The sequence below is a fragment of the Marmota marmota genome, unplaced genomic scaffold (genome assembly GCF_001458135.2).
Source record: "Marmota marmota marmota unplaced genomic scaffold, marMar, whole genome shotgun sequence".
NCBI classification, from domain to species: Eukaryota; Metazoa; Chordata; class Mammalia; order Rodentia; family Sciuridae; genus Marmota; species Marmota marmota.
In genome coordinates, this window is record NW_025999924.1 from 7,488,454 (window position 1) to 7,511,215 (window position 22,762).

Here is a 22,762-nt window from a genome sequence, read left to right on the forward strand (position 1 = left end):
AAAGCTTTGAGGAACATTTCATGTTTTCATCCCTCCTCCTCCTTTAACGTAACATAACACCTCTTAGATTTTGAATATCACAGGACTCGAGGTACCAGGCTCTGAGAACATTAGCAACATCTTACCAAGCCCATGGTTTTCCAAATGAAGAAGGGATTGTCACATTCAAAAGGCCACAATTTTCCAATGGTTTCTTGGCCCCTCTGATAAACAAGCAATATGGCATATATTTAGTCTTAGAGGATGTACAGGTTGCCAGTGCAGTTAAAAACCTGTTAAGGGCTGGGGATGTGGCTCAAGCGGTAGTGCGCTCTCCTGGCATTAGATCCTCAGCACCACATACAAACAAAGATGTTGTGTCTGCCGAAAACTAAAAAATAAATATTAAAAAATTCTCTCTCTCTCTCTCTCTCTTTCTTTAAAAAAAACCTGTTAAAAGGCATTCTCAACCTTGAGAAGGACACAAATGTGAAATAATTAATGCAAATAACACTTCTGTTTTTAACTTAGTGTTACATTGATGCTATCTCACTTGACTTTTGTAACATTTCTTTGCAGTAGGAAGGGGTGGGGGATGACAGTGATATTCTCATGATCATGCAGTGAGCACCAATGATTGACAACACAAAAATTTCCTGTAGTGATTTCCTGCAGGATGATCATAGTATGGGCAAATCAGATAGTCTTTGCACCATCTTTTAAAATTATTGAATTCTTTCCATCCATTCTTCAAATGTGCAAGCCTGTACTTTCTATGAAGAGGTGAAGCGTTTCTACCACTGATGCTGCAGTTGGAGTCAGACCTTTAATCCAGCATTTCTTCCCTGATTCAGAGGCTACTAAAGCAGTTTCTCATGAGCGTTCACTTATGAACCCAGTGCTCTGTGTAAGGCCCTCTCTCCTCCTTTCTCTTACCCCCATCCTGGGTTTTCATGCTGGACCTCACATTCTGTTTTATTGTGGGAGATTCTGTGGTGAGACCTGCAAAGTGATTGTTATATTAAAAACCAAATTTAAAGCTAAGTGTCTTTCTTGTAGGAATCTACAAAGAGCCACTAAAGTTTCCTACCAAAGAAGGTTATGAAAGGAATAACTCTGCTCTCTGTGTTTGTGAGGCACCTCATGCTCTGGACAGAGCTGTAAAGGAAAATGTTGCCTCTAAAAGTCAGGTAGGTAAGAGAGAAAAGTGAAGATCCTACAGCTTAAGAAGCTTGGATAATTGAGACTCAAATGTGAGTAAAGAGCTGCTTAGCTGCCCTTAAAAATCAGTAAGAAAAAAATGATAGATTATTGACAGAAAAAAATGAGCAAATGAATATGAATAGAGGCACTTCTTAAGAAAAAAAAATTCCACCAAATCATGTTGTTAGAACCAGTCAAAAAAGTGAAAATGAGGAAAACCATCAGTGAGGTAAAGATCAAAAATATAGCACAATTGTATATACTATGGTATATATATATAAATAATGTGGCATACATACATTTTTGTATATATATACACACACACACACACACACACATACATATATGTATAGGTGTTCATGTGTGTGTGTGTGTGTGTGTGTGTGTGTGTGTATCTGTATCAATGTGTTAGAGCAGGTCTTTTGTTGGATGCCTTATTGTAGGGCATAGAGTGAGGAGATGGTTACAGAGTTCTACTGAGATAATTAAGGATGTTGTTAGCCTCATGACTGTTGTTAGCCTCATGACTGGACCAGGTTATTTTTAAAAAATGATTTTTATTACATTATAGTTATACATGATAGTGGGGTTCATTTTGATTTAACCATACATGCATAGAATATAATTTGCTCCATTTTGGTCCCTTGTATTTCCTCTTTCCCTTCCCTCCTCCCTTCCTGAATTCTACTAATATTCTTTATGTTTATTTATAATTTTTTAATTGGTGCTTTATAGATATACATAAAGGTGAAATTCAGCCTGGTATGTCCATATAATGTACATAGAATAATTTGGTCAATATCATCCTACAGTTCTGCTCTTTTTCTGTCCCTTCTTCCTCTCCCTCCTCCCTTTCCCTCTAGTCTCCTGATCTCCCTTCTATTTTCATGGAATTCCTCACCTACTTCCCCCTCTTATTTTGCTCTAGCTTCCACATATGAGAGAAAACACTTGATTCTTGACTTTCTGACTCTGGCTTATTTTACTCAGCATGATATTCTCCAGTTCCATTTATTTACTAACAAATATCATAATTTTGTTCTTCTTTATGGCTGAGTAAAACTCCATTGTTTATATACCTTATTTTCTTTATCCATTCGTTTGTTGATGGGCACCTAGGCTGGTTCCATAACTTGGAATGAATTGAGCTGCTATAAACATTGAAGTGCCTGTTAGTACGCTGATTTTAATTCTTTTTTAAATAAAATATTTATTTTTTAGTTTTAAGTGGACACAATATCTTTATTTTATATTTATGTGGTACTGAGGATTGAATCGAGTGCCTCAACTATACTAGGCGAGCACTCTACCACTGAGCCACGACCCCAGCCCTCTGATTTTAATTCTTTTGGATAAATACCAAGAAGTGGGATAGCTGGGACCTAATGTGGTTCCATTCCTAGATTTTTTTTTTTTTTTGAGGAATCACTATACTGCTTTCCAATGTGGTTGTACTACTTTAAAGTCCTACCAACAATGTAGATGTATACCTTTCCCTCCACATTCTTGCCAGCATTTCTTATTATTTGTATTCTTGACGATTGCCATTTTAACTGGAGTGAGATGAAATCTCAATGTAGGTTTGATTTGCATTTCTCTGATTGCTAGGGATGTTGAACACTTTTTCATATTATCTGTGGATCATTTGTATTTCTTTTTTTGAGAAATGTTTGCTTGGCTCTTTTGCCCATCTATTGGTTGTGTTATTTATTTTATTTTGGGTGTAAGGTTTTTGAGTTCTTTATGTATTTTGGATATTAATTTTCTGTAGGAGGAATAGCTGGCAAAAGTTTTCTTCCATTCTTCAGGATCTTTCTTCTCGCTCTTAATAATTTCATTTGCTATTGAGAAGCTTTTGAATTTAGCATCATCCTACTTATTGATTCTTGATTTTATTTCTTGAACTTTATAAGGGTCTTATTAAGGAAATTGGTGCCTGCACCAATATGTTTGAGTGTTAAACCTATGTTTTCTTCTAGTTTTTGAGCTAATTTCTTTTTAAAATTTTTTTAAATTTTGATTTGTTATACATGACAACAGAATGCATTACAATTCATATTACACACATAGAGTGCAGTTTTTCATATCTCTGGTTGTAAATTTCTAAGGTCTTTGATCTATTTTGGTTTGACTTTTGTCCAGGGTTAAAGATAAGCATCTAGTTTCATGTGTCTACATAAGGATAACAATTGTTTTCATCAGTTTATTAAAAATTTGTCCCTGTGTCTTCTATTTCATTGATCTTCATGTCTATTTTAATACTAAATCATGCTGTTTCTTTTATTATTATAACTTTGTAATATAATTTGAGATCAGGTATTGTGCAGCCTCCAACATTGCTCTTCTTGCTTAGTATTGCTTTGGCTATTCTGGTCTTTTATTCTTCCAAATGAATTTTAGGCTGCTTTTTCATTGTTTTTTTTTTTTTTGATGGAGATTGCATTGAATCTATTTAATGCTTTTGGTAGTATGGGCATTTTGACAATATTAATTCTGCCTTTGTAAGAACACAGGAGGTCTTTCCAACTTCTGAGATCTTCCTCAGTTTCTTTCTTCAGTGTCCTATAGGATTTATTCCTAGGTATATGTATTTTTTAGATTATTGTGAATGGGTTGGATAGTTTTCCCAATTTCTTTCTCAACATATTCATTACTGGAATATAAAAAAGCTATTGATTTATGGGTATTGATCTTATATCTTACTACGTTGCTGAATTTGTTTATTGGCTTTAGATGTCTTCTGGTGGATTTTTTTTTTTTGAGACTTCTAGTTATAGGATCATACCATCAGTAAACAGACAATTTGACTTCTTCTTTTCCTCTTTTTATCCCTTTAATTTCCTTTTCTTGCCTGTTTGATCTGGCTATAGTTTTAAGGGCTATATTGAATAGGAATGGTGAGAGGGGACATCTTTGTCTAGTTTTTGATTTTCGAGGAAATGTGTTCAGTTTCTCTCTAGTCAGTATGATGTTGGCTTTGGGTTTGTCATATAGAGCCTTTATAATGTCGAGATAAGTTTCTTCTACTTTTAGTTTCTCCAGCATTTTTAACATGAATGGGTGCTGGATTTTGTCAAAGGCTTTTTCTGTATCTATTGAGATAATCATATGATTCTTGTCCTTAATTATATTTAGGTGGTGAATTTAGTGATTTGCATATGTTGAAACAACCTTGCATCCCTGGTATGAAATCCACTTGGTCATGGTATATTATCTTCACAGTGTATATCTGGATGACCTATCTAATCCTATCTAATGGTGAGAGAGGTGTGTTGAAATCACCCTGGGCTAGGTCATTATTAGCATCCACACTGATGCTTGAAATTTTTACTCTCCAGGCCCTCAGAAATTCCCTTTTCCTTCCCCATATCCCGTCTGGTAGTTGGTGGCAGAAAGGTTGGTGGCTCTGTAGGCTCACGGTGGTGTTGGAAAGATCTTTCTTACAGCAATTGTCATGCCAGCTAGTACATCACTGAGGGACCTTGGCAGGGGATAGTAGAAACTGTTTTACAGCTCTATGTAGAGCATCTGTTGTCATGACCAGTAGGAAGTCAAAAAGCACCAAGTGTGGTAAAGATACTTTCCAGTAAATACATGTGGTCTTCATGCAGTCCTCACTGATCACCTGGAGAATGTTTCTACAGTGAGGGCCTGACTGGCTGTGGAGTCTTTGAGAGTTCATATCGGTGAGCTCTGGGTTGTTAGTTAAAGTAATAAGTAGATTTCACTAGTAATGAGCACCTCTGAGTAGACAGAACAGAGAAGCATGTGTGGGAAAATGCCTTGTTCAGCTTTGGGGATTCTAAGGGATTCTGAATAAGTGAATCTGTAAAGAGTTACATTGAGGGGCTGAGATTGTGCTCAGTAGCAGAGTGCTTACCTCGAACATATGGGACACTGGGTTGGAACCTCAGCACCACATAAAATAAGTAAATAAAATAAAGGTTTTGTGTCCATTCCATCTACAACTAAAAAAAAAAAAAGAGTTGCATTGAGCTGCTACTGAACAGCAGGCCATTTTAGAAATGCTATTTAATGTGAGTGGTTCTCACCTCAGGTAATTTTGTGCCTCAGGTGGCATTTTGCAATGTCTGAGAATGGTTTTGATTGTCACAGGTCAGAGAGGGGCCTCCTGTGGGTAAAGGCCAGGGTGCTGCCAAGCACGTGCTTAGGATAGTTTCCACAACAATGTATCCTTTACCCCAAATGCATCTTTCTACCTTGGACATATATATAAAAAAACATGATTCATTGATGGGCAATGTTTATTATGTCCGATAAGACTGAGAGAGAAACCAAAATATTAAAAAGATGCCTGTCAGAGAGATTTTGGTCTGAATCATTGGAAATTTAGGTATTGCCATACATATAAGATGCTGTTGTGAAGGAACAAAAATGAATTTTATCTGCCTTAACTATTCATTAGTATGTTTTTAGAAAATTCCAATAAGCTTTTTTCTTTCCATTTATTTATTGCTAATTGTCCTAGCTGGTTTTGATCTAAGTTGGATGAAGGAATGTCAGAAATGTGCTTTATATACTGGCCCAGTTTAATAACAGTTTTTGTGCTCATGAAAATCTGGACAAATTTCTTAATATCTCTGTCTGTATTTTAGTTGGTAAAGGTGTAATAGTATGAGATTGGTTTATAGGCTAAGTAGATTTTTAGGCTAAAAAATAAAAAATAATTTTAATTTAGCTGATTAATATCTGCTGTAAGGGTTGTTGAGATTATAAATAATGTATAAATATATAAGCAATATATATTTTTATTAACCCTCAGCATTTTTTATTGAACAGTGATTAGTTAATAAATAATAGTAATTATTGTGGTGTTAGCTATAGCAATGTGTAATCTTTGAACTTCTTAGTGAATCATCAGTTATAACTCTGTATTCATTTATTGCATCTGAGATGTACAAGTGTGTTTCTAAAGATGCATTCTCTTTATGTGTGTTTATTTTCAGAAATGCCCAAACCAACTATTTTCTACCCAGAAAGTGGTTCAGAAAACTGATGGGAAAATGCAGCTCTGTGATAAATCCCAATGTATTTGGAAAGGTATGAGGCAAAGACTTTTCATTTGTCCTTCTTTCCTATTACCTTGCATCCTTCAATTCTTCCTTGTTTTAAAATATATTAGGTTAAACGTTATTGTAAGATATGGATGCTTCTCATAATCCTCTACCTTAACCACCTCTACCCCAAGTATTATTTATTTTTAATAAATTTTTTAAAATGACAGCAAATCTCTTTCTCTCTCACTTTATTTTATTTATTACATGGTGCTGAGGATAGAACCCAGTGCTCTACCACTGAGCCCCAACCTCAGCCCACAAGCCCTGTTTTTCTAGAGGGTACCACCCTTAGCTTTTCCAGTGATTCTCCTGCTATTTACATATATTTTTGTATAATATTGGCAAACTTTTATTTCTTATAATTTTGGACTTTATCATGACCTCCTAGTATAGTAGATAAGAACTTGGTTCTTTTCCTGCTTCATTCTTTGGTTTCTGGACATGGCCACATCATACTTTTAAAAAATCAAATTAGTAGTTGGTGTTTATATCATCTTCCTATAAAACTATATTCACCACCAAGCCAAATAGTATACCATATGTATTCTTCTTTTTTAAATATAGCTTTGTTTTTCCTACTTGCCTCATTTAACAGATGTCCATAAACTATTAATGTTTTCTCTTAATGCTCCAGTGTTTTTTTTTTAGTGAGTGTGTGAGAGAGAGAGAGAGAGAGAGAGAGAGAGAGAGAATTTTTAATATTTATTTTCTAGTTTTTGGCGGACACAACATCTTTGTTTGTATGCGGTGCTGAGGATCGAACCTGGGCTGCACACATGCCAGGCCAGCATGCTACCGCTTGAGCAACATCCCCAGCCCCTCCAGTGTTTTTTCTACAACTATTGATAATATTTTCCATGCGGTTACTTTATTCTGTTTTCCTCGGTAACCTCCTTCTGAACCTGCTAAACAGGCTGCTTGTTCCCTTAGCCAATTGCACAGTTATAATCCTGGGACTTATCTTCTTGGATGTTAAGTCCATTATTTCTGAGAATGTCCTTTTTCTACTACTATACCTGATCCATAGTTCAAGTGGCTATAAATTCTAATTTTGCTTAGAATTTTGAACTTTATTGTGTTCTAGCATTAATTGTTGCTGATGAGCAGTCATATGTTATTTTAATTTCCAATACTTTGTATGCTGTTATCATTTTCTCCCTGGATGCTCTTAGAAATATCTCTTATCACCAGTGCTCTAAAATTTCAGGATGAGGAAGCTTGGCATTAAAAAAAAGTACTCATGGGCTGGGGATGTGGCTCAAGCAGTAACACACTCACCTGGCATGTGCGGGGTGCTGGGTTCGATCCTCAGCACCACATTAAAAAATAAATAAATAAAATAAAGATGTTGTGTCTCCCAAAAACTGAAAAATAAATATTAAAAAATTCTCTCTCTCTCTCTCTCTCTCTCTCTCTCTCTCCTCTCTTCTCTCTCTCTCTCTTTAAAAAAAAGTACTCATTGTGTTAGTTAGGCTTTCATTGCTATCATCAAAATCTCTGACATGAACAATTTTGAGGAGGAAAAGTTTATTTTGGGCTTATGGTTTTAGAGGTTTAATCCATGGTCAGTCAACTCCATTACTTGGGGTCCAAAGTAAGGCAGAACATCTTGGCAGAAGGGCATGGCAGAAGAGAGTTGTCAGCTCATGGTAGCCAAGGAGAGGAGCGGGGGAGGGAGTGAGACGGGAGGAAAAGGGGGAACAGGGAGAAAGCCAGGGACAGCATATAAAATCCTCAAGGGCACACCACCAGTGACTTACTTCCTCCAGCCTTGACTTACCTGCTTATAGTTACCACTCAGTAAACCATTCATATCATTAGTCCATCAAATGGATTAATCCACTGATTAGTTTATGACTCTCATAATCAAATAATTTCACCTCTTTCTTTTGAGGGATGCCTTATATCCAAATCATAACATTCCACATATGGATTCCAAAAACTCATGTTCATCTCATAATCCAAAATGCATTCAGTTTATCTCCAAGAGTCCATATAGTCTTAACAGTTCCAGCGTTGCCCAAAAGTCTAAGTCCAAAGTTTCATCTGAGTCTCAAGGCCAACTGTTGGTTGTGATTCTCTATAAAAATCAAAAAGCAAGTTATATGTCCAATATTTAATGGCAAAGAGTAAACATTTCCATTTTAAGGAATAAAATTCCCAGGAATAGGCACATAGAAAGAAGGGATGGGATCAAAACAAGACTGAAACCTAGCAGAGCAAACAAATTCTGTAGTTCCATGTCTAGCTTCTGAGGCACATGATGGCAAGATATGATCCCCAGAGGGCTTTGGCAGCCCCACCCTTTTGATCTTGACAGTCACACACCACCTGATCTCTCTCTTAGACTGGCTCTGTTCACAGTTAGCAGCTTTTCTTGGTAGACTTTTCACATTATTGGCATGCCTTAATTTATGGAGTCTCTGTTCCAGGTTTGGCATCCTTCTTATATCTTCCTGCATTGCCCTCTCAGGGGCTACCTGCAGAGATTACAATTCTGCCACACTCTGCCTGGCCTCCCAGGCCTTTCTTTGAAATCCTTAACTCCAGCATCTTGCATTCCTGCAGAATCAGCACTGACAGTAATCTCTTCAACAACCACACCTTCTTTGGTCCTATTTTATACATGATTTTTTTCTGGTCAAACTGCAAGTTTTTCAAATATTTCTTATCTGCTTTCTTCTCCTGATTATCACAGTAAATTTAGCTAAAAGCCACCAGCAAAACCCTGCCACCACTTGAATGCTGTGCTGCCTTGAAATTTCCTCCACCAGATGAATTCATCCATCATTTTAAAATTTAGACTCACAGAAAGGACTTGGACAAGATGTAGGCAACTTCTTTACTAGAATGTAAAATGAGTGGCCACTAGTCCAATTCCCAATAGATTTTTTCTCATGAAGCTTCATGAGCAGTCTTTAGTGTCTACATTCTGTTAGCATTCTGCTCTTCTAAACTCACACCAGAATTGACTATTAAGCTTTGCTTACAATAGTCTTAAGTCTTCTCCAGCTTGCAACTCCAAACTTTTCTAAACTTCTCCAACAATTAGTTCCAAAGGTTTCTAAACCACACAGTCAGGTTAGTCACAATGATGACCTACTTCTCAGTACCTATTGTGTTACTCAGCTTTCAATTGCTGGGACCAAAACACCTGACAAGAACAACTTAGAGGAGGATAAATTTCAGAGTTCCAGTCCATGGTTGGCTGACTCCATTGTTCTGGGTTTGAGGTGAGGCAGACTATCATGGTGGAAGGGCTTGGTGAAGGAAAGCTTCTCAGTTTATGACAGCTAGGAAGCAGGGGGTTGGGAGGGAAAGAATACGCCAGGAACCAATGATAATATATATAATCCCCAAGGGCACACCTCTAGTGACCTACCTTCTTCAGCTATACCTTACCTGCCTTCAATTACTACCCAGAAATCCATTCAAATTATTAATCCATCAATGGGTTGATCCATTGATTAGGTGACAAGTCTCATAATCTAATAATTTCATTTTGGAACAGTTCTGCAATGCCTAACACCATGAGCTTTTTGGGGGGAAACACCTCATATCCAAGCTATAATACTCCTTGGTGAGCCTTTTCAATCTTAGAGATTCATAGTCTATAGTTCTTAAAAAGTATCTTTAATTTATTCACTTTTGTTTAATTTTTCTGTCTGAAATTACTTTAAAATTTTTTTGTAGTTATAGATGGACAGCATGCTTTATTTTATTTTTAGTGGTGCTAAGGATTAAACCCAGTACCTTACATGTGCTAGGCAAGTGCTTTGCCACTGAGCCCCAGCCCTCTTACTGAAATTATTATGTTGATCTTTCTGTATTGGTTTTCTCACTTTTCTATCTTTTTTGTTCCATTTTTTCACCTGTTTTCTCTCTCCTGAATTATTACCTCAGTCCTGTTCAACAGCCTTATTAAATCTTAATTTTGGTTATCCTAGTTTTAATTTTTAAAGAGTAATTTCTTTGCAATGTCCCCTTTTAACAGTATTCTATTCATGTTTCCTGTCTTATTTCTCAAATAACATTATTTTATACATTTTCAGAGGTATAGATGTTCCTTGACTTGTGATGTGGCTATGTCCCAATAAACTCATTGTAAGTTGAAAATACATTCAATAAAACCAAACATAATCTATTAGTCTGCCCTACTTTAAACATCCTCAGAACACTAAATTAGACTACAGTTGGGCAAGTCACCTAACACAAAACATATCTTATAAATAGAGTTGAAACTCTCATGCAATTTATTTGGAATACTGTACTGAAATGAAAAACAGAATAATGATGTGAAGGTGAAAAATTATTAAGTAGAACCATTGTTAAGTTGCAGACCATCTGTGTTCCTGCAGTAGGAATTTATGAGTAGTAATTTGGTGTAACGGTATAGCATTGTGAAGCTCTCATGCCTTTATCAGAAGCCATTTGGGTCACAGTGACCACAAATCACCTGGTTTGTCTTGGTTCCTATTGATTCTTTCATTCTCAGTTTGATGATAAATAAGTGGTTGAAGATGAAAAGACAGTGGTCTGTGGTTTGAACTTAGTGGAGTCTTTTAATGAGAAAAGAGAACAAAAGATGCCATCATGACTTAGGTAGTCCTGGTAAAATGAGCCCAAAGTGATAACTCTGTATGCTTTGGTACAGAAATAGAGAAAAAGCTAAAATCAATGAATCAACAAATATTTATTGACAAAGAATTAAAGGAGGGTGTATGTCCACCAGGTAAGCATGGGTGTGATGAACATTGATGTATAAAATTCACTTTAGTTTTAAAATCTCATGTGAAAGAATAAAATGTTCAAGCCTGATGTAGTATTTCTGTGTGTTCCCCAGAAGACCTGTTATCTACACTTAAGTCTGGCACTCATGTACTTTTTATTAAAATGTGCCACAGGATAATTTTTAATGTTCTTGTTTAAATTAATACTGAAGTCCTCTTCATTTTTATTTATTTATTTCTTTATAACTTTATTTTGTTTATATGTGGTGCTGAGGATTGAACTCAGGACCTTGCACATGTGAGGTGAGCGCTCTACCACTGAGCCATAACCCTAGTTCCTCTCTTCATTTTTTTTCTCCCCAGTTCTTTGTACTACAGTTTCTATAATGATGACCACTTTCTTTTTTTGCTTTGTATTCTACTAATACCTACAAGGATAAACATTATATTTTCAGACTTTTAGAGATATTTAGAACTTTGTTCTAAATGTTTGTTCTTTGTAGGTTGCCAATATGGAGTCGGAGATGAATTATTTCATCTTAACAGGTTCTGTGATAAAAACTATCCCATATGTCAACCAGAGGTGAAGATTCATCTTACTGGTCTTCGAAATGACTACTGTAAGTTATTGTTTAGATTGTGAATTAAAAAGTTGAATGAGCTGGCCGTGGTGGTGTACACTTGTAATCTCAGCAGCTTGGGAGGTTGAGATAGGAGAATCATGTGTTCAAAGCCAGCCTCAGCATTCAGCGAGGCCCTGAGCAACTCAGTGAGACCTGGTCTCTAAATAAAATACAAAAAAGGGCTGAGAATGTGGCTTAGTGATTAGGTGCGCTTGAGTTCAGTCCCTGGTACAAAAAAAAAAAAAAAAATTGAAATGACAATATTTTCTGTGCTCTGACATAAACTAGAAGTTTGATTCTGAAAGAATCAGATAGTCCTTTTGTCTCATATTTCAATGAAGTACCATGCAACTATGGTGTAGTAATGTAGTTGTTTTTTCCTTGTGCAACTTCGATGTTCAGCAAAGGGTATTATTTTATTGGTAGAAGAACAAGAGGATTTTTACTCATAAATACTTTTTTTTTTTTTGCCATACTGGGGATTGGGCCCAGGTCCACTGTACCATTGAGTTACATCCCCAGACTTTTAAAATAATATTTTTGAGACAACGTATCACTAAGTTGCTGAGGCTGTCTTTGAATTTGTGATACTTTTGCCTCTGCCTGCTGATTTGCTGGCAGTATTACAGATTTGTGCCATAGTACCTGGCTCATAAATGCATTTTTGTTTTATTGTATTAGAATGAACTGTACTAATGTTGGCCTATTCTTATGCATGTTTTAACATGGGTAAATCAAATCAGTTACCATATTGGATGTGCTTATTAAGTGCCTAACTTATAATCTACTTAGGAAGACAGTACTAACTCACATGAAACTGATACCAACATGCCAATGTGGAATATAAATAATGAACTATGCAATATAATGAGCTGTAAGGGGATCAGTGAGCTCTACAGTTGTCCAGGAAGACTCTGGAGATATTCAGACTTCATCTGGGTCTTAAAAGATGGGTAGGATTTGTAAGTGTGGAGGGGAGAAAGAGAAATTTTGGTACTGCTAACAGCATGATCAAAGACAAAATATTGGTAATTAATGATAATTAATTGCAATGAAGATGCTACATTGGGGACTGGTGCATAGGTAGGTATGTACCTATCTATGCAGATCATGAAGAAATTCAAAAGTCAGGTAGAGAAACCTATACTTGTTTGGGGACTTTTTGACTAGGAAAAATGTAAAGTAACATTCATGGTAGAGTATACAGAAAGCATTTAGCAGGAGAGAATTACTAAAGATTAAGGGTTTATTTATACTCCATGAGTAAAAATACTGGGAAAGATGGATGAATTTAAGATGATTCTATGGTTTTGAAGCAGGAGAAAGGTGATGTCTCTGAAAGACAGGGTGCAGGGAGGTGTTCTAGAGGGTGGGGGGAACTGTTCTTGGAATGTCATAGTAGAGGAGGCAGTGAGGCATGGCAGAGGCTTGGCCTATCATGATAAATGAAGTTAGAAGAGAGAATGAACCAGCATGCAAGCTGGATGATTAAGGTTGAAGGCAAGGGCCAGTGTGAACTCTGTAGAGGAGTGGGGAGCAGAGAGAAGGGAAACATCTACAGAGAGGAATGAATAGAAAAAGGCAAAATCACTAAAGGGAGCACTTTTCTGTCCTCTTTTGTTTTGTAGTTCTTTTTCCAAGGGAATTTATTGTCAAGACCACCTAAGAAGGATAAATTTTCAAGAAATATTAAACAAACCACAACATTATAAAGCAAAACACCCTCTTTCATTCCCACTTTTCCTTCAAGCTGTAGCCCCTTTCTTTTCTCCCCTCACAGCAAATTTGTCAAAAGGTGTTTCTACTATTTCCCATTTCCCCACATTGTCCTGAGCCCACTGTAGTCGGTTTAAAATCTCACTGTTGAACTGAAACTGCTATTCCAAATATCACCAAAGAAACCCTCCTTGTTAAGTCCAACAGGTGCTTCTTTTTTTTTTTTTTTTCAGAGTAGAAATTAGAAGTTTATTAAAGGACAGCAGAAAAGACTTCTCCCGGAGGAAGAAGGGGACCCAAGAGGTGGAATCCATGGAAGGGATGTTGTCTCCCCTTTTTATAGTTCTTTCAGTGATGGAATGTAGGTGGGAAGGCCCGAGGGGTGGGACACAGGTGGGCCAAAGAAGTAATCTGGTCAGGAAGGACTTCTGAGTCAGCACCTTTTTGCTGGGGGCTGTTCATTAACATTTCTTTGAGGTGGACTTTGGCCTAGGGCCTTTTTGGGACTTCATTAACATTCCATGAGTTGTCCTGTGTTTTCCCTGAGTCATTCTCAGCATGGTCTCCATTTTAGATTTCACTCGGCATTAGACCCGAGTTACCTAACTACACTGACTACCTAACTTTAAATCTGGCTTCATTCCCCCCTCTAAGTTGGGAACTTCTTACTGCTGTAAGGAAGGGGGGCGAAGAAGATCTTTCTGGCTTCTTCAGGCTGAAAAGGGACGGTGTGGGGCAAGCAGTTTGGAGTCCCCCTTTAAAAATCGGGTCTATCGAGTGGTCTATGATAGAAGTCCAATTGAGAAGTAATAGTCTGGAGGGCCATTTGAGTGATGGATGGTCCATAAGAGAAACAAGAATTCATTAGTACTGGAACCATATTGATGCAGCAATAAATGCCATAGCACAGGAATATGCCAATGAGTATGATGGCAAAGACAAAGACTAACAATGTTTTCCACCAGGAAGTACCAAGAACCAGGAGCTAAGATATTGTTTCCATGACAAAGTTGCTGAGGACATGGCTTCTATCTGAGCATGTAAATCTTTAAGGACATTTGTCACATTGCCAGAAATGTCAGGGATGTAAACACAACATTTAACTTTTAGGGTTACAGATGTCCTTTCCCTTAAGATATAGTTTAATAATTTAATGTCATCTGATCTTGCAAAATCCTTTTACTAGTATGACCTCTGTGTCTAATAGAGAAATCTTTAATTCTGTTACTTAGGGCTGGATAACCATACTTGCAAACACTAAGCCTACCTGTGTAGGTTAGAAATAAAGGCCTTAAACTAAAAACTACTCTGGCAGTTCCTTTTGATAGTTATCAGGCATTCCTGTCTGAGAATCTCTTTTGCAGCCTCCAGTTTACTTATTTTTGGAAATTACATTTAACTATTATTATTATTTAAAATGCCCAGGGATAGCTGTGTTTTGGCTTTGACTGTCTTTGCTAAGTGTTTAAGATGAAGCAAGTCAAACTGACTTTTGTTTTTATCTATTGTTAACAGTCAGCTGAGTTTCCCTGGGAGTCCTCGGGGAACTTCACAGCAGCTTCTCAGTTCTGCTAGTGCCATTGCGCTAGGATGGGTCCAGGCCTTGCTTGACCATGTGGCTTCCCTTGGAAGCATCAGGGATGTCTCCCTTTTCTGATGACCCTCCTCTTCACAGCAAATGCACTGATTGGCTTTCTGTCCTCCACTGGTCTCATTAATCTCCCTGATCGGGAGGTTATGTGGCCTAGAGTTACAAAGCTCTTTGGAGAAGTCCCCTATTCCCTGATTCAGACTGACTTAGAGGGCAAGAGCCAAATATTGGTTTTCTTGGCCCTTTTAATTTAACTTTAATTTTAAAACTTAATCTTAAACATCCAGCAAATAAGTTTCAACAGCCTTATACTAAGAGTACTGGGCTTTAATGTCTATCTCTCTCTCCTGTAGGTGATAACTCCTTATCTTAAATTAACCCAGGTTGTGTGTTCTTAAAGCAGTACCTCTGCAAAACATTAACAGGCAATCTTAAATCATTTATAAGAAAACTACAAAATAAAATTATCAAGAGTAAAAACATATTTAGTTCATGTAATAGCTACCTTGAATTTTGGCAGAGTTATACATTATAATCCCTTGTTTGAGATCCTGGTAATCGTGACAAAAACCAACTTTTGGACACAACTTTAAATGTACTGAAATCTGGCCTACTTCTTCCATAGTCACTTTCACATGTAGTGAGATGGGACAGAGCCTTATCTCAAGTAAGGCAGGGCTCTTCATAAATCTTAAGTACTGTAGTTCTGAAACTGATCTTTGCTTTTTAAACATCATTTTACAAAGCCTACATAAATTGTTGCTCAAGTTCACATGAATATTAGCTAACACAATATAATATCACACCTAAAACATGAATTAAAGAAAAGCTGAAAGCTTTTAACCTTTTGTAGAAAAGTAGTAATGTACTTTTGTGTTTTGCAATAAAACCTTCACACAGATTAGGCTCTCATTAACTTAAAAATACATTTAAATTGTATCTCAGTGTAAAAAGTAACATAGAACTTTACATATCTTATTGATAACAAGTCCAGTTATAGAACACAAATGATATAAATAAATCTCCAACATGTTTTTCTTTTTAAGCCTAAAATTACCATACAACTTTAGAACACCAGCTTGATATAATGCTCTTTTAAAACTTCTACCTTACAGACTTGTATACCTGGAAGATATGGACACATTAACACCACAATTACATTGATGTTTTTATATTAATCAAGTTTAGCTTTTAAAGAAATAACATAGCACAATTCTCTAAAACAACAGCACTTGTTTGACCAGCTGTTTAATTTCTTTAAGATTACTTGCTCAAAAACTTACACTTATAAGCAACTTACACAGACCTTTTTTATATCATTTACTTAAACCCTCTTAATCATATAGACTCTTATCCAGAAACACATTTTCCCTCTATTAAATCCATATCTAGAACCTTCTAGTTTCTCTTTTTTATCTGTTAACCTCCTTCTGTTCACATTTTGAAACAATACTTGTAAATTTTTTAATTTAAGCAGATTTAACATTTTATTAGGGCCTTTTTGAACATCTAGAAAAACTTATAAGCTTAATTTTAAAGACATCTTTACTTTCATCTGTTTACCCAATTTAAATTGAACCATTTGAATCACGTGAATCAAAGATATTTGGATCCATTTTTTAAAAATTTTTCATGAGCGCTCCTCATCTGTCAATTGTCATATCACTGCATGATATATGGACATACACACATACAGACATACCGACATACAACACGTAACACAAGTGTAACACAACACAATAGTAAAGGCCTTGTAGCTTTTTCAGGTGAAATCTCATTGCAATGTTTAAAAAAAAAACCCCAGTTGATCAAAAATAGAACTTATCAGAAAAACATTAACTTGTCTGTAGGATCAAAATCATGAACTCAAAAAAAATACAGAATCTAAGAAAAAGCAAAAGTCCTAGAAAAAATTGACCGGCCAGTAATTAGTAAATGCCATACAATTTACTCTTTGGTTTAATCTAGTTTGAGTTCCCATAAAAAGACACTTTACTCTTTTTTTTTTTGGGCCTCAGATCTGTCTCATACTGAGTGCTCTAGGCTTCTTCTATTTGCATATCAACTTAAGTCCTGGCTGAGGTCTGGAAGGAACTGGGAAAACTGGAATTCTGAGCAGAAACCTCATGCCTAAGGCATTTTAACCATAAGTCACAATTTTCAGGTTTGGATGTTGAAAATTATGATACAAGTTTAAGATACAATTTACAAAATTTCATACCTTTACATTTTCCTACACTAGAAAAACTTGCTCACACAAAACTGAAAATAGGATCTCTACCATCAGAAGAAATTTCTTTAGGATCATTAAGTCACTTCCTTTGTTCTGAAGTTTCTAAAGTAGTATTAAGTTACATTAAATCACCTGAAAAAAAATTTTAAAAGAGAACCACACACTACCATGTATATCCAAAATTAAGCTTTAAAAATTTAAGACTGTTGCTATTCAATGTTATTTCAATAAGCCAGACCAACGTTCCAATTCAACATTTTTTTCCTAAATCTTACACACTGAGGGGAACAGATACCATATCATAATTTACTATCCTTGCCCAAGTTAATGCACTGGTACACCTAGTGAAATCTTCTCAGGCTACCCAGTTCAAAATAAAACTAAATGATTGGGAGTTACTTGCCAACTTGGAAGTAGAATTCTTTTAATTTTCTATCCTAAGTATTTAAGTTCTCCGGCATGAATTATCTGAAATCACAAACTAAACAATTACCTAACCCCAACTTTTAACTGCAAGATTATGCAATGCTTCAAACTCATTTAGATACCAGATTGTTACAATAAAAAATCATCTTTTAGACACACATTTAGCCAAGATCATCCCCAAGAAACAATCTATAATAACCTTTAAAATAGAGAGACCAGATAAGAGAAAAATCTCTCCAGGTTTTTAACTTCCATTTAATTATGACTCCTATCAGTGGCACCATAGATTTCCCCATGAGTGGACCAGATGTTTTCACAGAGGGGCAACTATAGGTGTAAAATCAAGGGTCTCAGTGTGACTGACTTTACTGCATTCAGTGTCCCTTCTTTTTAAGTGGACAGAGATGGAGCAATCCTTACAGTGCAGGGAAGAATGAGGAAATTCCCCAAAGCGAAAATGGCTCTGGCAGCTGCTGGGAATCCTCAGTTTCCCTTTTACTTACAGGATTAGCTCCTTTGGATAGATCCAATCCCAGGCAATCTGGCATATCTCCTAACTTTCCAGTAGAGTCAGTTTTTATCTGCCTTAGGTCTTGAAGGGGGAAGGGGGTATGTACTTTGATCGGCCCAAATTTTTCTCTTGATTCTTTTTCCTCAGTGAGTCCAAGATTTTTTCTCTTCATGGCAGATATCATAGCTAAGTCTACTTTACACTGTTGGCATAATTTAGGATTTTCCCTTAGAGCAAAGAAAATCTGAACATACAGCACCTCACACCATTTCCTTTTTTGTAAATTTTATCAAACTGTAAAATTGTATTAAAATTGATATTTCCCTCTGGTGGCCAGGTTTCTCCATCAGAGAGTTTGTATTGAGGCCAGGCCAAGAAAATGAGGCGCTTTTTCTTGAGCGTCTGAGGTTCAAATTTATCCCAATTTTTCAATACGCAGGCTAGTGGTGCACCTGGCGTATTGGAGAGAGAGAAGCTCCCGTCTGAGTGAGAAGAACAGGACTCAGGCGCCCACGCCGCGCCAGAGAAAACTGTTCTCATTAGGGACGTCTCCCTAAGTTTGAGCTTCCTAAACGGTCCAGAAAACCCGTCTCTCACCTTGCTTTGCCAAGGGGTTTCTGGTCCCCTTTAGCAAAGTGCTAGGGTCTCAGTTTGCCCTGTGCCAGAGACCCTGGGAGGATTCAGACTTAAGGGCATTACTGCTTATCCTCCCGGCCACTAAAAACCCATTGCAAAAGAGAAACATGCGCTCTTTGTTGCCTTTGCTCTGTAGACTAAAGGAGCCGCCTAAGTGTTAAGGGATATCTACTGGTTGTAAGGTAGCAGATTACCAGAGGAGTTGATTCTAAAAATGCCTCTCTAGCAGCTTAAGGAACACAACACATTTTAAACATTGGGGCGGTAAAACAGACTAGTGAAATTTACCTATGCATCTTAGGGAACCTGGGCAGATTTTGCTAATTATCCCATGCCTTTCTCTCAGTCCTACAACCTGAATTGCTAACATTTCTGACCTGCGAAGGAAGGGGAGCATCCAGGAGGAATGGATGCGAGGTTGGGAGTGTTGCATGGCCCATACGGAGGCAAATGTGATTGGGGCTTTCCCTCAGTGCCATTCATCTACCGATCACCCTAGATACCCCTGAGGGCTGTCGGGAGGGGGCTCAAGAGAAAGGAACCTTAGGAATCATCTGAGTGTAGCCCAGACCGGAATTCCGCAGTTGTTCCAAACTCCTTCCTCCACCTCCACGCATCCGAGGCAGATCGGGATTCGGGACACTGTGTACTCACGCCAATTGCTCTCCAGGCCCAGACAGAAAAGTTGGAAGCGGCTTTGGCAGAACCCAACATGCCTGCTCTGTATTGAACAGGTGATTGAGAGCTGCCTAGGCCGGGAAACCTCTCACCCGAGTCTTGAAGAGTGGCGGCTGCACTAATTGCGTTTAAGTAGCCGTCGGGTGCCCACCTTACCCTCCAGAAAGAAAGAGAGAAAGATGCACCTCAAACAGACATGGGGTGCGTGCACTTACCTCGGTGTAGAATCTCGGTCTGGGACCTCCAATATGTTACCGCTGTTGACCGGTGACGAGTTCTTGCTTCCCCAATGTTGAAGAATAACACCAAAGAAGCACGCTGAGGCAAGGTCAGAGTAGAAATTAGAAGTTTATTAAAGGACAGCAGAAAAGACTTCTCCCGGAGGAAGAAGGGGACCCAAGAGGTGGAATCCCCCAACAGTTGCTTCTTAGAGCTCATTTACTTTACCCTGTCATCCACATCTGAGACAGTTGATCTATGCCTCCTCTTTGATATTCCTCTCTCTTGGGTTGCCCCTAGGTTTTTTTTTTAATTGACACATAAACTTCCTAGTTTTATGTTCTGTCTTTTCTGGTCTTTTATTTTTTCTCTCCCTCCTTCCCTTCTTTCCTTCCTTTCCTCCTTCTCTTCCTCTTCTGTCTCCCTGCACTCTAATGTTGGAGTGCCCAATGCTCATTTCTTGGACATCTTTTCTACTTCTGTCTTTTTGGCTGTATTCCTTTGTATTGTTTTTTTAGTTGTTGCTGTAGGGATTTCAGTGTAGTCCAAACTTTCTCAAGTCTATTTATAGTTACCATTGTACATTTAACTCAAGATGCATATAAAGATCTTGTAGTTCACAGGTCTCTCCTACTTCCTGTTTTCTAGGTTACTGAGTTGTCATGTATTTTATACCTATATCCACTGAAAACCTCACCACTGTTATAACTTTTACTTTAAACAGTTAAAACTGAAAAAGTATTTTAAATTTCTTAAGAGGGAAAAATATTTACCAATTCCAATGTTCTTTTATCCTTGAAGATCCAAGTTGGAAGATTTTCCTTCCAATATTTTAAAGATGTTGTTCTATTGACTTCTGGTCTCCATGGCTTCTGGTGAGAACTCATGATCATTTGAAGGCTTGTTCTCCTGTTTCCAAGGTTTGGTGGTTCCAATTACCCATATATTAGATTTTTTGGATAGCATTCCACAAGTTCCTGGGGCTCCATTAATTTTTTTCCTTTTCATTTTCTTCTCCATATTTTCCTTATTAATTTATGTTGGTTTGTATTTAAATTCACTCACTCTTTCCTCTATCATTTCCATTTTGCTAGTGAGCCTGTTCACGAAATTTTTCAGATGTTGTATTTTTCAGTGATAAAATTTCCATTTTATAGTTTTTGTACTTCTATTTCTATTGTTTTATCTTATAGTTTCTATTTTATTTATTAGAAAAAATATTTTTCTGCTGAGGTTTTCTATCTTTTCATTAATTTCAAATGCATTTTATTTTATGTAAAGTATAATAGTTGCTTTAGAGTCTTCATCTGATAATTTTTCTTTCTTGGTCATCTTGTAGTTTTCCTCTATTGATATATTTCTCTATATGTGTTCAGTAATTTTTAATTGTGTTCTGGACATTATACTCTTATGTCTTTACTTTGGATTTGTGTAGAACGTTATTGTTTTGTCATAGTTAGGTTCACACTTTAAGTTTTAACTTGCCATTTATGTGTTGTATTTTAAATCTTAGATTAGTTTCTTAATCCTTGACTATGTTGGTTTGGGTCTGCCTTCCTATATGTGTACCTAAGTCTAGTCCAAGACTTACTTATATGAATGTTTTAAATCTTGGTTCATTTTTGAAAGCCTCTGCTAGGCTATGTTGAGTTTCCCCTGCACTTGTATGACTTAGGGGTTAGACTGAGGTGTCTGTGAGTTCATATACTCACAGCTGGAGGACATTTTTCTGAGGTTCTCTTCCCTTTAGACCTTCCTCTCACATCTTGGCCACTTTAAACTCCTTTTCTTGATTTCCTGGATAAGAAAGATGGTGGGCTCTCTGACAGCGTCTTTGCTGCAGGTGGTGTTCAGTGACTGAAGCACTTGTCCTCAGGGCAAAGCCAAGTGAGGAAAAAGGTGGGACACTCTCACTTGGGCAGGTTTTCCATGTTTTGACTCCTTACTTAGTTTACCTGATTTCACTACCTTTCCAGGGTCCTCAGGTGTTTGTGTTTTACATTTTGTCCAAAGTCCATATTTGTTTTAATGGGAGGAATATGTTGTAGGAGGCTTAGTTCACTGTAATGGAACTGGTGTGCATCATAACTTTGTACTGATACGTGTTGATCAGGATAAGAGTTTCTGCCTTAAAAGAAATAAGAGTACATTTTAATAAGTGGTTATAAAAATATGGCTTCTTTTACCAGTCAGAATTCTTGTTAGTATGAGCTGGAGGATGCTACAGACAACTTATAGGTGCCACAAATGAGCCACCATCTCATCTAGATGTACTTCAGTTTCTGGTGACTTTTGGTTAGAAATGATGATGGCATTTCCAACATAAATATCCTAGGTTTAAGGATTACTCCAAAATAATTGTTTGCTTTCATATTTTAATGATGTGTTAGACAGAATTCATGTATGCTAATAATGGTAGATGAATCTGCCCTGTTCTTTAAATGTCTCTAGATTGGTATCTTTGAGCATAAGTAATAAGTGTTATTGCTTATTAGACAATGAGTCTGTGTGTGTGTGTGTGTGTGTGTGTGTGTAATTTTTAACTTTTTATTGGTGCATTATGATTGTACATACTGGTGGGATTTGTTGTTACATATTTATACATGCACACAATATAACAATATAATTTAGCCAATGTCATTCCCTGTGAGTCTTGAACCAGATTCTATTCCAGTTGTTATTTTTGAACTTCTAATAATCTGCTTGGATTTGTAATTCTATTTTATGACTGACCATGGGAAGATCTTAATATTTCTCCCATAATCTATAAACAAAATTATTTACTTGGGAAGTTTTTCTTTGGCTATATAATCACCCTAATTTTAAATGTCTTTTTTTTTTTTTTTAAATAGATCTGAATATCCTGGACTGGAGTTTTAAAAATGTTGTTGCTGTAGCCCTTGGATCTGCTGTGTACATCTGGAATGGGGAAAACCACAATGGGGTTGAAAACATAGACTTGGGTCTCACTTGCAACTATGTGTCTTCTGTATCCTGGATAAAAGAGGGAACGTGCCTGGCAGTTGGCACCAGTGAGGGAGAAGTGCAAGTATGGGACAGTTTCTTTTCTCATAAAGTTCTTGTGTGATTATCAGAAAACTAAAATTCATTTTTATAACATGTCACTAATGTATAGAGA

The 22,762-nt window shown here is 36.9% G+C and overlaps 1 protein-coding gene across 1 annotated transcript in view; it reads left to right on the forward strand.

Annotated features, from left to right (window-relative positions):
- Cdc20b (cell division cycle 20B) overlaps positions 1-22,762 on the forward strand; it is a 55,108-nt gene that overhangs the window by 21,431 nt on the left and 10,915 nt on the right. The window contains exons 4-7 of the mRNA XM_015497303.2: positions 1,039-1,169; positions 6,150-6,243; positions 11,494-11,610; positions 22,476-22,672. Of these exons, the coding sequence (XP_015352789.1) occupies positions 1,039-1,169; positions 6,150-6,243; positions 11,494-11,610; positions 22,476-22,672 (539 nt within the window). The remainder of the gene's footprint in view (positions 1-1,038; positions 1,170-6,149; positions 6,244-11,493; positions 11,611-22,475; positions 22,673-22,762) is intronic.